The 18,018-nt window shown below is 46.6% G+C and overlaps 1 protein-coding gene across 1 annotated transcript; it reads left to right on the top strand.

The window, feature by feature from the left end:
* Nucleotides 1–14,822: 14,822 nt before the first annotated feature.
* SOWAHD (sosondowah ankyrin repeat domain family member D) lies at nt 14,823–16,765 on the top strand. The gene has a single exon (XM_036306060.1). The coding sequence runs from the start codon at nt 15,222–15,224 to the stop codon at nt 16,188–16,190; it is 969 nt and encodes a 322-aa protein (XP_036161953.1). The 5' UTR covers nt 14,823–15,221; the 3' UTR covers nt 16,191–16,765.
* The last annotated feature ends 1,253 nt before the right edge of the window (nt 16,766–18,018 follow it).

Genomic DNA, 18,018 nt, shown 5'->3' with positions numbered 1-18,018 from the left:
ATTAGCTATGGCACTGGACCAGTTATAATGCTCTTTCCGTCTCTCTTCCCCTGCTGTTTGCGGGCACCACTAGCCACTACTGGAAGAGCTGACCCCTGGGTCAGCCTGTGCCCAGCTTGAGGTCCTCTTTGCCACCTCTACCAACCTGGACTAAATCTCCAGCACATCAAAGAGATCATGCTCGCTCAGTCAGTGTGGGTTAGTAGTTGAGCATCGACCCATGAACCAGGAGATCACAGTTTGATTCCTAGTCAGGGCACGTGCCCTGGTTTCAAGCTTGATCCCCAGGAGGGGGCATGCAGGAGGCAGCTGATCAATGGTTCTCATCATTGATGCTTCTCTCTCTCTCCCCCTCTCCCTTCCTCTCTGAAATCAATAAAAACATATTTTTTAAAAAGAGATCACGCTCTTAGCATAATCCAATTGTGAGTGGCTGCCCACACCTGCCCTGACAGGTGAAAGCAGCGAAAGAATGTGGTTTCTCCAAGGCCACAGATTGTACAGATGACAATGACAGACTCAGTGCCAATAAAGTCACAGGCCTTATTTATTGATCTCCAGAAACACAACAAATGACAATGAGGTGTGATACAAAATACAACCAAAAATGCTTCAAGTTGAGATCTCACCAGGTTCTGCTCATTCAAGTTGAAACAATGTTCAAGTGAACTCAACCCACACGTGGGTCACTGAAACATTGAGGTCAAGGCTTGGAGGCCTTGGATCATTTACAAAGATGCCGCAAGCACAAGCAGGAGGCTCTCTTCTCTCATTTATTTCATACAAGTGGCAGGAATGGTCGGTCTCACAGAGGAGCCACCATGAATTGTAGGGCTCAGATAGCAGAGTTGAGTGAGCCTTCAGGAAAGATCTCCAAACCAGAATTCCCTCCCCTATGATGCTCCCTATGTCTGAAATCTCCACCATTAGAGTCACTCCTTCAGGTTAACGCAGTGGTTCTCAACCTTCTGTCCCTCTAAATACAGTTCCTCATGTTGTGACCCAACCATAAAATTATTTTCGTTGCTACTTCATAACTGTAATGTTGCTACTGTTATGAATCATAATGTAAATATCTGATATGCAGGATGGTCTTAGGCGACCCCTGTGAAAGGGTCGTTCGACCGCCAAAGGGGTCGCGACCCACAGGTTGAAAACCACTGGGTTAAGGCATTCAGGCCCCTATCACAAGGCAAATACAGGGTTTGGCAAAAGTATGTTTACATTGTATGCGAAACAGAGCTTATTCTTTTATTATTTATTGATTATTGTATGATTTTTCATACGACAAACTGTAAACATACTTTTGTCCCACCCTGTATTTCAGAATATAGGCAATTGACTAAACATCTGCCCATTTGAGCCACACTGCCTGGTTTTGAATCCCGACTCCACCACATATTAGCTGTGCAATCTTGGGTGATTCATTTAAGCTCATAACTGCTCTGTGCCTCAATGTCCTCATCTATAAAATGGGGGTAATACTGGAACTCATAAAGTTAGTTTGAGGGTTCAATGAGTTAACACATGTAAACTTGAAGCAGTGGCTGGCACATAAAAAGTGCTCACCCGACGTTAACTGTTATCATTATGATGGGGTAAGATTATGAAGGGCTTTGTATTCCAGGCAAAGGAACAATGTGGGCTCAGGTCCAGCCTGGTTCCTAGCCCATGCTCCTCCCCCCTCCATGACTGGAGCCACTTTCTGAGGATCTACCAACCCTCTTGCTACAAGCTCAGCCCTGCCTCAGGCTCTAGGCCAGAGGGACATCAGCAGCTCTGGCCAAGCACTCTTGAAATTCTGTCTGGGGTCACCCTTGATGTCTCAGTTCTGGCTGCTAAATCCTTGCCTTTTCTCTTGTGTTTGCTTTGGGGATCTTTAACTTAGATGGGAAATTGGGGCCCAGTCATCTGAGAACCACTCAGGATACCATATGATAAAATGTCGGGTTGGGTGTTACAGACTACAAGGATTCTGTGAAGGAGGAAATGATTAAGTTTTGAGGAGTCAAGCAGAGCTGCCTGGAGGAAGCAGAGCCGGCAAAAGGTGGAAAGGAAAAACCAGAGTCTGGTCACCTGTCTGTACCTTTAGTTTAGCCCCCTAAAACTCACTTTATAATCTAGTTCCACTTCCCACTCCTCACTGTCTGTCCTATCCCACTGCAGTGAACTAGGGCATGTCCAGCTGTATCTGGAAAGATGGCAATGCTACTGAAACTGGGGACAGCAGTGGCATTTCTGGACAGACAAGACAGCATATCAATGCCCTCTGTTGGTTAGAGCTCCTGGAGGAAGCCCTTGAAATAAAACTGATGCTGGATCTTTAAAGCCACCATCATTATCATTTAAAGCCAACTGTATCATTCTTGAAGACCTCCCAAGAGGAAGAAGATCAGGCCTTTATTGTCTTTCACAAACCCTCAGCATCAGGTTCAACTTGGGGTGAATCAAGTCATTCCCATAATGCATCAGGTTCAACTTGGGGTGAATCAAGTCATTCCCATAATCCGTTGGAAACCAGCTCACTGCTCCTCTGGCTTGGAGTTGACCAGTCCTGCCCTCAAATGACAGATCATAGGCATGGATAATAGACAGGATTTATCTATACCAGTGCTTTTCAAACTATCTGTGGTGAATGATAGAGGTTTTTTTCACAGTGTAAAATTCTTATATTTAGAATTAAACAGCTGGAGTGAGTTTAGATGATCCCAATTTTGTTAGCAACATCCAGAGGAGCATAGTCAGGAGCCAGTCAAATACATGCCTTCTTTTCCCCATCAGGGCTCATCAGGGTGCTGACCTTGGCCATGCCAATGCCATAGAGTTTTTTCACAGCCTGTTTGATCTGGCGCTTGTTGGCCTTGACACTCACAATGAACACAAGTGTATGGTTGTCTTCTATCTTCTTCATGGTTGATTGGTCATCAGGGGAAATTTGATGAGGGCATAGTGGTCAAGCTTGTTTCTCCTGGGGATACTCTTCTGAGGATATGTGGGCAGCCTTCAAAGCCGTAGTGTCGTGGGCCATCAGAAGGTGGGTGACGTGCGGATCTTTCTTTGTGGCTGTGGGTGCCTTTCAGCACTGCTTTCTTTGCCTTCAAAGCCTTTGCTTTGGCTTCAGCTTTAGGAGGAGCAGGGGCTCCCTTCTTCACTTTTGGTGCCATCTTCATGAAAAGGAGGTTATATCTTTTTAAAATTTCTAATCTGTCATGAACATATACTTTTGTAATATTTTTAAAAATGATTCATACACTTGGATGCTGCAGCAATATCAACTTTCTATGAACATTTCTAAACATTCAATTTATTTTCTTGTTGGACTGGCAGCAGTCCACAGGCTGGCACCATTCAAGGCCTCTCTGGGCTCCATCTGCTCAGTGAGGAGATGCTGACAGCATGGATAGTGGACTCCATAAGAAAGGCTGGCTCTGCTGAGATGCTGTCCATTTCCTACCCAAAGCAATGATGGAAGAGATGCCAGGCTGGTGGAAGAACTGCCACTTGCTAGCAGCCAGGTAACCTTAAACAAGTTACTTAACCTGTCTGAGCCTCAGTGTCTGCATCTATAAAATGAGGATAATGTCTAATACAGTAGTTTCCCTCCCTTATTCACTGGGGATATGTTCCAAGACCTTCCTTGGATGCCTCAAACTCTACATAGTACCAAACCCTATATATGCTATGTTTTTCCCTGTACATACATACCTATGATAAAGTTTAATTTATAATTAAGCACAGCACCAGGCCAATGTGGCTAAGTGGTTGCACATTGACCCATGAACCAAGAGGTAACTGGTTCGATCCCCAGTCAGGTCACATACCTGGATTTTGGGCTAGACCCCCAGTAGGGTGCATGCAGGAGGCAGCCGATCAATGATATTTCTCTCTATCCCTCTCCCTTCCTCTCTCTCTAAAAATCAGTAAAAAACCATATTTATAATTAAGCACAGTAAGATAAAAAACAGTAACTAACAAAATAAAACAATTATAGCAACAGTATACTATAATAAATTTGTGTAAATGTGCCTCTCTCTGTCTCTTCCTCTCTCTGATAACTGATCTGATAACCAAGAAGGCTACTAAGTGACTAGGGGTCAGATAGTGCATACAGTATGGACACACTGAACAAGGATGATTCACCTCCTGGGTGGAACAGAGTAGGATGGCAAAATTTTCATCAAACTACTCAAAATGGTGCACAATTTTTTTTAAATGAATTGTTTATTTCTGGAATTTTCCATTTAATAATTGTGGGCCATGATTAACCATGAGAAACTGAAACCATGGAAGGTGAAGCCACGAATAAGGGGGTACTACTCTAGTAACTTTCTTGTGAGGCTATTATGAGAATTAAATGAGATATAATATATGGAAAGCAGTTGTCACAGTGCCTGGCATGTGGCTAACTCTTACTATGTGCTAACTATAACAATATTATCTATGCCGAAACCGGTTTGGCTCAGTGGATAGAGCATCGGCCTGCAGACTCAAGGGTCCCAGGTTCGATTCCGGTCAAGGGCATGTACCTGGGTTGCGGGCACATCCCCAGTGGGAGATGTGCAGGAGGCAGCAGATCGATGTTTCTCTCTCATCGATATTTCTAACTATCTCTCTCCCGTCCTCTCTGTAAAAAAAATCAATAAAATATATTTTAAAAAAATATTGTCAGCTGCTTTGCACATGGGTAATCTGATCCCAGGCTGTCTGCCACAGGAGAAGAACCAAAGATGAAAAACCACAGATTGGAGAGAACCAAGATGGCAGCATAGGTTAATGCCGGAGTTTGCTGCCTTGAACAACTACTTCAAAAGTGAAACTAAAAAACGGAACGGACATCACCCAGAACCACAGGAATGCTGGCTGAGTGGAAGTCCTACAACTAGGAGGAAAGAGAAACGCATACGGACACTCAGAGGAGGCACAGTGCTGAAGTCAAATTCTGAGGTGCGGAGTGCACGGAGTGGGCTGGCGGCGGAGGGCGCGGTTGTTGTTTTCAATCAGGAGGGAGTCGAAGACTCTGAGCTCCAGATACAGGCAAGTTTTTAGGGACCCAGACTCAAACGGGAGAAGCGGGACTGTCTGGCTTCGGTCAGAGCGAGTGCAGCTTTCTCTCCGAGCTTTGCAGCGGGTGCTGGGACTCAGAGAGGCAGAGCCCCTGGGGACAGGACTGAGAGCCACCATAACTGCTCTCTCCGGCCCACCCTGTTGATCCTGTGCGACCCGCCCTGCCCAAGCCCTGCACAGAGGCATTTGCCAGATAGCCTCAGGCAAAGGCTAGACTAGCACCTCCCTAGAGGACAGAAGTTCTCTCACTGCAGACACAGCTGATTCTCATAGCCACTTGGCCTGGAGGTCAAACCCTCCCTGGTATTAGCTACAACAATCAAGGTTTAACTATAAGACTGCACACAAAGACCACTAGGGGGTGCACCAAGGAAGCATAAGAAAATGCAGAGACAAAGAAACAGGACAAAATTGTCAATGGAAGATATAGAGTTCAGAAGCACACTTTTAAGGTCTCTCAAGAACTGTTTAGAAGCCGCCGATAAACTTAATGAGATCTACAAGAAAACTAATGAGATCCTCGATGTTATATTGGGGAACCAACTAGAAATTAAGCATACACGGACTGAAATAACGAATATTATACAGACTCCCGACAGCAGACCAGAGGAGCGCAAGAATCAAGTCAATGATTTGAAATACGAGGAAGCAAAAAACACCCAACCGGAAAAGCAAAATGAAAAAAGAATCCAAAAATGCGAGGATAGTGTAAGGAGCCTCTGGGACAGCTTCAAGCATACCAACATCAGAATTATAGGGGTGCCAGAAGATGAGAGAGAGCAAGATATTGAAAACCTATTTGAAGAAATAATGACAGAAAACTTCCCCTACCTGGTGAAAGAAATGGACTTATAGGTCCAAGAAACGCGGAGAACCCCAAACAAAAGGAATCCAAAGAGGACCACACCAAGACACATCATAATTAAAATGCCAAGAGCAAAAGATAAAGAGAGAATCTTAAAAACAGCAAGAGAAAGAAACTCAGTTACCTACAAGGAAATACCCGATACGACTGTCAGCTGATTTCTCAACAGAAACTTTGCAGGCCAGAAGGGAGTGGCAAGAAATATTCAAAGTGATGAATACCAAGAACCTACAACCAAGATTACTTTATCCAGCAAAGCTATCATTCAGAATTGAAGGTCAGATAAAGAGCTTCACAGATAAGGAAAAGCTAAAGGAGTTCATCACCACCAAACCAGGATTATATGAAATGCTGAAAGGTATCCTTTAAGAAGAGGAAGAGGAAGAAAAAGGTAAAGATACAAATTATGAACAACAAATATGCATCTATCACCAAGTGAATCTAAGAATCATGTGAATAAATAATCTGATGAACAGAATGAACTGGTGATTATAATAGAATCAGGGACATAGAAAGGGAATGGACTGACTATTCTTGGGGGGTAAAGGGGTGTGGGAGATGCGGGAAGAGACTGGACAAAAATCGTGCACCTATGGATGAGGACAGTGGGTGGGGAGTGAGGGCGGAGGGTGGGGCGGGAACTGGGAGGAGGGGAGTTATGGGGGGGAAAAAAGAGGAACAAATGTAATAATCTGAACAATAAATATTTAATTAAAAAAATAAAGTTAGAAAAAAACAAACAAACAAAAAATATTGTCTATGAAGCAGATGGGCTACAGGCAACACAATGTATTCCAGGTTTAGGAGTCATTCCATTTTTTTACTTGGAATGCCAGCATGACCACCTGCTCCATTTTGTCATCTTTGAAATGGAAGTAACACTCAGAAGCTATCTCATAAGACTGTGGGGAGGATCCAGTGCTCAGCTCTGTATATGTCTTGCACATAGTAAGTCAATGACTGGTAGTTAGAGTCCAATTATGACCACATGCTCCCTCTAATCTAACTCCTATTCTGCCATAGACCATTCAGAGAGAAACATGCCCTCAGCTGGAAGAATAAAATTTAGCAATCTTCCATAATTTTGGTGTCTGAAACCAGAAACTGTAGGTTTATGAATCAGTCAAAAGCTTTTGGTCATAATAGAAGGAGCATGGGCATTGGCGTCAAAGAGACCTATTTGAATACTGTCTCCATCACATACTTGCTGTGTATCCTTTAATAAGTTTCTTCACCTGTCATTACCTCAGTTGTCTCATTTGTAAAATGCACCCAATGCAATTAACCAGTTATCTCCAAAGTGGGAATTCCACAACACAGAAGGGTTCATAGTGGAGCCCACCCTCTCTCATTTTATTTTTAGTCTATTCCAAGTTACGCAATTTCTGTATTGGGTTGCAAATTTACAGATTATAACATCTGGTTTTAACTAAACCAATCCTCCCCAAATGGAAAAGTGGCTTGAAAAGATTTCTACAAATAAACCACAGCCTGCATGAAAATAATATGAAGGATACGAGTACAAGTGAGCAATAGGAAAATGGCAGAACTGACTAATCTCCCATTGCTAGTATGAGCTTTTCTCAGCCCCATTACAAAGTAAAAGTAACAATAAACAAATTGGTGCTAAGAAATAAGCCACACACAAAAAAAAGAAAATATCAAGAAACCTAAAGTATGATTCACATTCACTTTGTGAATAATACACACTTTATGTGTTTACTTTGTCTTATATTAGTCAATAATAATATGAAGCAATCATGATTAACAAGATCTTTAAAATCTAAGCATCCTCAAAATGGATGCTTAATGAACTATGATGGTAGTTAAGATGGTGGTTACTTTTTGTGGCAATTTTAATTTTATAATCTTTTTAAATCCTCACCTGAGGATGTTTTTTAATTATTAATATTTTTAGAGAGGGGAAGGGAAAAAGAGACAAACACTGATTGATTGGTTGCCTTCCACACACAACCTGACATCGAATCCAACCCACAACCTGGACATGTGCCTTCACCAGGAATTGAACTGGTGACCCTTTGGTGCACAGGACGATGTTCAACCAAGCAAGCCACACTGGCCAGGGCTGGTTTAATTTTTTAAATTGTCTTATCAAAAAACTGGAAATACACTATGAAGTACTGCTTTGATAGCATTTTTTTTTTCAAAAGGTGGGGATGGATTTCAAGATAATTTTACTGAGAAAGTTGGCAAGCTATTATAGCAAAGATAGCGAAGTCTGGTATATATGCAAAGTGCTATAGGGTTCATCAATATGGTATAGAAACTAGACTTTTGATATACAGTAAAACCTTGGCAATATTCTATTTTGGAAGAGGGAGTGACACTCCATTTGTCACTTGGGTACCACACACAGGTTGGATGTGTATGTGTGTTTCCCCCACGTCCCGCGTGGTTCAGGGTTCAGGATCTGGAGGAGGGGCCGCATGCAAATGAAAGAGATGAGACAAGAGATAATTTGGAAATACTGGGGGGCCAGGTGGGCTAGTTCAAGTCAAGGGGAAGGATTTCCACCGGTGCCCAGGCCTCGCCAGCCTTTTATTCAACTTTGGATACACATAAAACCCTTAGTCAGGCAGGCAATTGCGGTAGCAGATAGACTATCTTAAAGGTCAGTAAATATTAGAAAGATTTACTCTGAGACTATTTGATCAAGAAATAGCTTGAGCCTCCATTGTCAGGACTAGACAATCGGTGCATAACTCAGGCCCTTGCCATGGGTTCAAGGTTCACCAGCGTTCCCGGATCCCTGTTTGCACTTCTCTGCTGGTGAAGACAATGGGCGGCCTCCTGCAGTTGGACACTGGTTATTTTGCAGCAAAGTCCTTAAAAGAGTTTCAAACTAAAAGATACACTTTCACACCCCCAAAGAAACCTTTACCCATTAGTAGTCACTCTCCTTTAGCCCTTTCCCTCCTCCACCCCACCCCCCAGCCTAGGCAACCACTAACCTACTTTCTGTCTCTAATGGGTTTGCCTCTTCTGGACATTGGGCGACTTGGGACACAGGGTGTCTGGATGTCAGAAATGAAAGGCAGAAGGCACCAAGGGCACCATGCACTTACTGCAGGGTGTTGTCTCTGCCCACCGTATCCAAATGAGTAAGGCAGCATGACATAGAGGCATGGGCACACTCTCTGCTCTACCACTTTTGAGCTGTGTGACTCTGGTCAAGTCCCTTAACCTCTCTCAGCTTTGTGTGTGAATTCTGCATAAATATTGTCTTTTCCACTTACCTCACAGGCTTGCTACCTGGATCAAAGAGATAATTTAAAAATATAAAAAGAATTTGCCCTAGTTGGCTTGGCTCAGTAGATAGAACATAGGACTGAAACGTCCGCGGACTGAAACGTCCTGAGTTCGATGATTCTGGTCCAGGGCACGTACCTCAGTTGCAGGCTCAATCCCCAGCCCCAGTCTGAGTGCATGTGGGAGGCAACCAATCTATGTGTCTCTCTCGCATTGATGTTTCTCTCTGTGTGTCTCTCCGCCTCCCTTCCACTCTCTAAAATTCAATGGAAAAATATCCTCGAGTGAAGATTTAATTAATTAATTAGTTAGTTAGTTAATAATACACTTTGAAAACCATAAAGAATTGTTATTCCCAACCTCCAATTCCTCTTGACTAAAGTAAGGAAACACGTTTTGCTCACCATCCTCCTTCTCTCTCCAGATTGTCACGCCAAAGCCCCTGATGCTAGTTAGAACCTCCTTCCTTGCATCAACTTAAGGGCCAAGGGTGAGCATCCCAATCCTGGTTAAAAACCTGAATTCATATCAACAAAAGGTCTGCAGTGGCTTTCCTCCCACCTTGAAATCTGTGCAAACTTTCTGATCTTCTCAATCTCTAGTTGGTTAGAGCGCCCTCGTGTGTCTCCACATGGTAATACTTTAGGTCTTTTCCAGGAGGAGACATGCCTCTCATCACAGTATCAATAAAATGTGTAATGGAAAATTTTTTTCTCACCACACTTCAGGGCCAATGCTTGACACTTGGACTCCAGTTAAGCCATTGCATCCTGAGTCTTTGGCAGGTTTCCTGCTTGCGCTCAGGCTTGATGATTTCTTTCTGCTTCCTGTTCACCCCTTTCTCCTTAGTCATTTTGAGAAACCTTAGTCTCATGGTTCATAGATGTCCACTTGGTCCTGCCACTACTGTTATTCCAAGCTTATCCAGTTCCCGAAGTAAGATCATGATTTTTTTTCTTTCTAAAAAGCACATCACACTTTACTGAAGGACTAACCAAAGCCACCTTTGGTTAGGAGAAAAGGTAATTTCAAAGTATTAGGAAAGAATTTTTTTTAATGTCTGTCTTTTTTTCATATATTTTTATTGATTTTTTACAGAGAGGAAGGGGAAGGGATAGAGAGTTAAAAACATCTATCAGCTGCCTCCTGCATACCCCCCACTGGGGATGTGCTCAAAACCAAGGTACATGTCCTTGACTGGAATCGAACCTGGGACCCTTCAGTCTGCAGGCCGACGCTCTATCCACTGAGCCAAACCGGTTAGGGCAGGAAATAATTTTTTAAGTATTTACTAAATATGAAAGGTATTCAAAATGGTAAACCTTTCACAGGGGTCTTCTCATGTAAAGCCCTGGCACTTGGAAAGGAAAAAATGATAAACAGGGACAGTGCCATCTGGCAGTTTACACTCAAACGTACACTCTCGCTCAGTGGGAAAGGAGTTCTCTCATTGAGAATCAGGTCATGCTATCAGCACAGGTCTTTGGAAGAAGGAAAATTTCTATTTTATATCTGGAACCTCAAGAATGTTCCCTGTTCCCTCCATCAGCGAGCCTTATGGACGCCTGGAGGACTTTCCTTCCCATATTCCCCCCTTGCCTGTTAGCATCCCTGGATTTTTCTAGATACATAAGCCCCACTGGCAAATTCCACTGAGAGCCAAAGGCACATGTGCCTTTCGGCACACATCCCCGCCCCCCCCCCCCAGGAGCATATTCCTGAAAAGCTGCCTGTAAAATAATTTTTTGCAGGGTAATTATGATTCCCCACTGGCTTCCAATAAGATTTCTGAGCCACTCCCTCTTCAAGATTGATTTTCAATATACACCCAAGACTTCAGCTTTAAGTTCCTCTGCCCCCTGCCATCCTCTCTGACAGTTACTTAAACCTCATCTGAAAAGTGAAGAAATGATCAACGAAGCATTAAGATCTCTCCTAAGCCTTGGCCAGATAGTTCAGTTAGTTAGAGCATCATCCAGATACGCCAAGGTTATGGGTTCAATACCCGGTCAGGGCACGTACAAGAAGCAACCAATGAATGCATAAATAAGTGGAACAACAAAAAATTGATCTCTCTCTCTCTCTCTCTCTCTCTCTCTCTCTCTCTCTCTCTCTCTTAAATCAATAAATTAAGAGCTGCCTGGCCGAAGAGCTGCCTGGCCGGTGTGGCTCAGTGGTTGAGTGTTGACCTATGAACCAGGAGTTCATGGTTCCCTTGCCAGTCAGAGCATAGGCCTGGGTGGCAAGCTCAATCCCCAGTAGGGGGGGGTGCAGGAGGCAGCCAATCAATGATTCTCTCTCATCATTAATATTTCTATCTCTCTCCCTCTCCCTTCCTCTCTGAAATCAATAAAAAAAAATTGCCCTAACTGGTTTGGCTCAGTGGATAGAGCGTCGGCCTGCAGACTGAAGGGTCCCAGGTTTGATTCCAGTCAAGGACATGTACCTTGGTTGCGGGCACATCCCCAGTGGGAGGTGTGCAGGAGGCAGCTGGTCAATGTTTCTCTCTCATTGATGTTTCTAACTCTCTATCTCCCTCCCTTCCTCTCTGTAAAAAAAAATATATATATATATATATATATATATTTTTTTTTTAAAGTTTACAAAATTCTACAAAGTAATAAATTAAAAGCAAAAAATATCTCTTCTAGTTCAAATAGTCCAGAGTCTGTAATCAAACCTGTAAATACATTGAAGAGGCTGCTATTTGGAGGAGACATCAGGTACCACCATTTCAAATGCAAATACCCTACATCTAACTTTTGGGGAGGCTATTTTCCAGGGCTCCAGGGATTTTTGCCCCACTCCCTTAGCGGGGAGCAGCCACCTCAGATGACTGGCATCTTCGTTTTAGGAGGGTTGGTACTTTCCCTTCTGCTCTCTGCTCCCTCTACCCCACTCCCAGGTGTCAAATTCCAGAGACCCTCTCTACTGAAATAGAGATGGGCCCTGGGACTCTGAGGAATCCTGTATGCAATACAGCTGGTGGCCTAGGGTAGGAAGCACTCGCTAAGAAAAAATGAAATGAGTTGCTAGGGAGGCACTGTGGCTTTGGTCTCTGGCAAAAGAGTTAAGCAAGGGCACGTGCGTCATGGGTCTGTGGTACTGGTCAGACAACTGCCTTTGCAGTCTTTGAACCAGAGATATTATTAGTGCTGATAGCAAAGGGAAATGCCTGCTTAGTGGTGAGGAAAATTAAGTCCAAGCATTCTTCCATCCTGCATTCTCCATGCTGGCATTTTGATTAAAAAAAAATATTGCTGCAGCTGTTTGCATATTCTGGAAGTGTGTGTGTATGTGTGTGGTTTGGTGTTTACAGATTTGGGGTTGTGGAGGGGAGTTTCCAGAGCAACGGAAGTAACTGCTTGTCAGTCAGGGTGCATTTTGAAAATGAAACCCTGAAAGCTGGGGCCCGCTTTGGGCCTGGGCCTGGGCCTGGTCTCTGAGGAGTCAGCAAAGGCCAAGGAGGTGGCTTTGGCTAGTCAGTTCAGTGAATGAACCACTGATCATTATTACTTTTTTTAATGAATTGACCAAATCTATGAGTTGCTTTCAGTGTCCTGCAGATTCAATCCAAGGCAGGAATGTGGGAATGGGCATCAAGGTTCTGGCTGCTGATACACCCTACCAACACACACACACAATGCCCCCACCACATATACACACAATCACATTTTCCCAGATTGCCAAACTAGAAGAAGGTAACTTATTTCTCACACACCTACTAGGTGCACAAGGATAGTATGACATAGTCATCAAAGAATTTAGAAGTATTTTTCTTTTAAGATTTCTTTTTTACTATTTTTAATTTATTTTATAGAGGAGAGAGAGAAAGAGAGAGAGAGAGAGAGAGAGAGAGAGAGAGAGAGAGAGAGATTTGTTGTTCCACTTATTTATGCATTCATTGGTTGATTCTTGTATGTGCCCTGACTGGGGATCAAACCCGCAACCTTGGCGCATAGGGATGACGCTCTAACCAACTGAGCTTCCTGTCCAAGGACAAAGAGTTTAGAATTTAATTGGCATGTGAGAACAAGGGGAGAGAAATACAACATAAGGCAGTCTGTGCCAGATGCCACGGCAGTAATACAAACAGAGGATTGAGGGAGGGAGAGTGATCACTCTGGGCTGGGGTAATCAGAGGCAGCTCACTGGAGAGGTGGAAACTGAGGCCATCCTTGAAGGACAGGGAGAAGAATTTCACTATTTAGAAGCTGTGAGAGAGGACATTCTAGAGGAGGGCAAGTTCAAGATGTACTCAGGCTAGGACAAGTCCATCCGTTTGGCTGAAACTTGGGGCTTGTGGGAGTGATTTGTAGCCAATAAGCCTGGCTTGGACACCGGTAGATCTGCACTAGAACAAAGGCTATGGTGTCACACAGACCTGTTCTGCCACTTCTTGCTGGGTGACCTTGGGCAAGTGGCCTAACCTCCCTGCAAACTGAGGATAATAATGATGCTTAGCTCTTGAGGCCATTGAGAAGACTAAAAGTTTTACATCTAGCACAGTGTCTGACACATAGTAAATGTTCAAAAATGGGTTACAGTCCCAGCTAGTTTGGCTTAGTGGATAAAGCATCGGCCTGCGGACTGAAAGGTCCAGGGTTAAATTCTGGTCAAGGACATGTACCTCGGTTGCAGGCTCCTCCCCAATGTGTTTCTCTCACATCGATATTTCTCTCTGTCTTTCCCTCTCTCTTCCACTCTCTCTAAAAATCCATGGAAAAATATCCTCGGGTGAGAATTTTTTTTAAAGGGTTACAAATGCATAAGCTGTCATGAAGGAAAGCTCAAAATATTTAGGACTGATTCCCAATATTTGAGGGCCAAGGAGGAAAAGCCTCTGATACTTTCCATCACTGTCAGGCCCAGTGGTGTGAGCCTCCATCCCCTCTTGGCCTACACTATTGGACCAGCCTCCTGACTTCCTGCCTCTGCTTCTCCCATAATCATTTTCCTAAATACCACCTTAATCATAGCTGTGTTCCTCTCTGGCTCAAGAACCTTCTATGGCTCCCAATTGCTCACTGACTGAACTCCCTAATAACATGGGGTGGGGAGACAGGAGGCAAGAGCTACCATTTATTGAGGGAAGGAAAGAGCAAAGAGGAGGCCAATGTTAGGAGTTCAAAGGTAAAATATCATCCTCTTTTAAAAGCCCCTAAGCTCTGAATTCACAGAAATCAGCAGGTCCCTGAGGGAGAGAGCAGGACACATCTCTGAAGAGGGCAGGGCGTTCCCCTAGCCTCTGAGGGTGGAGCAGGGACCCGGGGTGGGTGGGACAGTGGAATACCCCTTCTCCATTCCGGGACAGTGTCTACCTGGGTCCTGGTCTTGGGTTTCTGCAGGAATCCCGCATAGTTCTGGGCGCTGCGGGAAGGGTCGGCAGCACAAAGGGCAGAGCAGGCGAATCCGGGTCACATGGGGTAGCCAGGCAGCCTCCGTGAATGCTAGGTTCGGGACAAAGGCGGCTAGGGGACAAAGTACAGGGAGACTCTTGAGGAGATAAGAAGGACGGTCCAAGGAAGGGGGCGGGGAGCGAGCACCCAGGAGCCTTGGCTGGCAGCCGAGCTCAGCCCTCCGGGGAGAGGGCGCCCTCGAACCTCTTCCTCTCAGCAGCTGCTGGGATGCGGAGAACGACTGCTGGGGCAGTTGGGCTGCTCAGGGCGACTTTGGGGGCCGCTGGCAACCCTCCCCCCCGCGGACCGGGAGGCGGGGCCTCCCAGCTCACCTGGCCATTTGGGGCGGGGCCGCCCGCAATCTGGAGGCGGAGGTGGCGGCGGTACCCATTGCACCGGGCGACCCCTCCACACTCCCACGCCCGCGCGGGGGCACTCCCTCGGCTCATTCGTTCTCGCCCTCTCTCCCTCTCTCCCCTCCCTTCATTTGCTCCCTCCCTTCTTCCCTCGGAGCCCAATTGCTCAAGCCGCTTCCTTCCCCAGCGCCAGTTCCTCTCCTAGTGGGGCCCGGGAAGGGCTGCGAACGCTAGAAACGCTGAGCGCGGCGGCGGAGCTGCAGGACCATGGCCGAGCCCGGACAAGCCGCGACGCCGGCGCCCAGAGCCTCCCCGCCATGGAGCGCGCACAGCCTGCGGAGCTCCCCGCAGCCCCGCCCCTCGAGAGTGGACGCCGTCAGCCTCGGCAGGTACCGGGGCACAGCCACCGCCTCCCGGCAGGCCTCCTTGCATGGCTCGCTGACGCACTCCGGAGCGGGCTCGGGGCGCCGGCGGGGAATGCTGCGGGAGCTGTTGGGGCTGCAGGGGTCAGCTCCCGCCGGGTGGCAGTCCGAGGGGCGCACGGAGGAGCAGTCCCCGGGCGGGTCGAACGGAGCGGGCAGCGGCAGACTGTGCCTGGAGCCCCGGGAGCACGCGTGGATACTGGCGGCCGCCGAGGGCCGCTTTGAGGCGCTGCGGGAGCTGCTGGAAGCCGAGCCGGGGCTGCTCCTACGGGGCGACCCGATCACCGGCTACACGGTGCTGCACTGGCTGGCCAAGCACGGGCGCCACGAGGAGCTCATCTTGGTGCACGAATTCGCCCAGCGCCGGGGGCTGCAGCTCGACGTGAGCGTCCCAGGGAGCGGCGGCCTCACGCCCCTTCACCTGGCGGCTCTGCAGGGCCACTACCTGGTCATCAAGGTGCTGGTGGGCGCCTTGGGAGCTGACCCCACGCGCCGTGACCACAGCGGCCACCGGGCCTGTTACTACCTGCGGCCCGACGCGCCCTGGAGCCTGCGGGAGCTGTCGGGGGCTGAGGACTGGGAGAAGGCGAGCGACAGTGAGCGGGACAACGCCAACAACAACAGCAGCGGCGGCGCCACCACCGCCACCGGGTGGACGCTGCGAAGGACTCTGAACTCACTGGGCGCGACGGCCGCGGAGACACCGATGAGAGAGGTGACGTTGCCCAGCAAGGAGAAGGACTCAGCAGGCAGCCGGATGGCGCAAATTCAAGGTTTTTTTCGCCAGTTGTTCCCCTTCTTCCAGGACCGTTGAGGGCGACGTAGAGGAGAGTGCAGAGGGACGCGCCACTGTGGCGAGGCCTCGGTCCTCCCTTGTCCCAGATTCCACTGAAGGGGGTATGCGGCCGAGTGCGCTGGCCTGCAATGAGCAGACCACATCCGGTCTGTCTCAGGTACCTGTCACAAATCTCCTGCAGTCACTGGCCAGGAGACATGGAGACCGGGCGTCCTCTCACACCCCTCCCCCCACCCCACAAAGACAGAGCAAAGACCAAGCTGTCCTGGAGCCCAGTCCCAAAAGGAGCTGGAGTTAGGGGCAGGATCGCGGTCCTGCTTGGGAGAGGGAAAGTAAAGCTTCCAGTAGCCATTTCTGATCTGGCAGAAGTTTTGGTTTATTGCTAGAAGAATGAGTTAAGACTGTAAACCACTGATGCAGAGTGAGCGCCTAACTGCAGGCTTGACTTGGCTACTAAGGGGTCACTTTGTGCTGCCAGAGTCAGCCCCTGGCTCCCTGTTCCTGAGACAACCAGACCTTACTGGTACTTTTTCAAATGTATCGCGGATGACTTCTTCAGCATATTAAAGTGGAATTGTTTTCCTTTCACATGACAAAGCTGTCCTTTGATTTTTTTTTTTTTTTTTCATTAACCACTGAGGTGGGGGAAGCTTCCTACATTTGCAGGGAAGAGGTCACCCACCCATGGTCAGGAGCTAGTGATCCAGGGCAGGCTCTGGGCCTCATTCTCAGAGCAAATGGCTGAGCTGTGCACTGAGGGAGCTGCTTTCACCTTGACTCTGAGTCTATTGGGCTCTTGAGCATCTAGGTTTGGGCTCCGGCACAGTCTCCTCCTAGAGTTGTGTGTAGGGGAAAGAAGGGTAGTAAAAGGGGAAAGCCTCCAGACGTACATTTCTGATAATTTGTGGTGAGTCATGTCATTTACCTGGACTTCTGGCCTCCAGTGAGACACACCCACTGGCACTTTTTTCTGAGATAGGACTTTAATCATCATCATTTGCTTTTTTTTTTTTTTTTTTTTTACTCCTCACCTGAAGATATGTTTCCATTGATTTTTAGGGAAAGTGGAAAAGAGGGAAAGACAGAAATATCGGTGAGAGAAACACATCAATTGGTTGCCTCCTGTACGAGCCCCAACCAGGGCTGAGGGCAGGGAAGAGCCTGCAACCAAATACGTGCCCTTGACTGGAATCAAATGTGGGACCCTTTGGCCAACGCTCTATCCACTGAGCCAAACTGGCTAGGCCCTAGCTGCTAGGGCATCATTTGCTTTTTTAAAATTACACTTAATATATAAGCTTTAGTTTGAAAAATTGTTCCCAGACAAACTGAGTAGAATACAGCACAGTTAACTCGAACTGAGAGGAGGGGAAAGCAGTTGGAGACTAGAGTTGTGTATAGGGGGAAGAAGGGTGGTAAAAGAAAAAAGCTTCTAAATATACATGCTGCCTTAGAGAATATTTTAAAAAAAATAGTGCTGCATTCCTGTAGCCCTTGCAATGGACTGGTGTGTCCGAAGCCCTCCCATCTCAGTCCTTAAACACGAGGGAGAAATTGAGTCACTACAGAATACAGAAACCACCCTGTGCCCATTCATTCAGATTTCCATCTCTGCCTGCCTAGTGGGCCTATTTGCCCTTTTTTACTACCCACTCTGTGCCCCCAGACAATCCCACCTTCCCTTAAAAAACCCATTAGATTCTTCTCATCCATGAAATGATCCAAACCCTTCCTATTGGTGTTTTCAGCCTGTCCCAGGTCTCTAGGAATGGCACCTTAAACATATTTATTCCTGGCTTCTGGCATTTGGCATCAGCAGCTGGCATAACTCCCCTGCATCTGTTGT

This window comes from Myotis myotis, unplaced genomic scaffold (genome assembly GCF_014108235.1).
Source record: "Myotis myotis isolate mMyoMyo1 unplaced genomic scaffold, mMyoMyo1.p scaffold_m19_p_4, whole genome shotgun sequence".
Lineage (NCBI taxonomy): Eukaryota > Metazoa > Chordata > Mammalia > Chiroptera > Vespertilionidae > Myotis > Myotis myotis.
The sequence above is the reverse complement of the archived record's forward strand: the minus strand, read 5'-3'. Positions and strand labels throughout refer to the sequence as shown.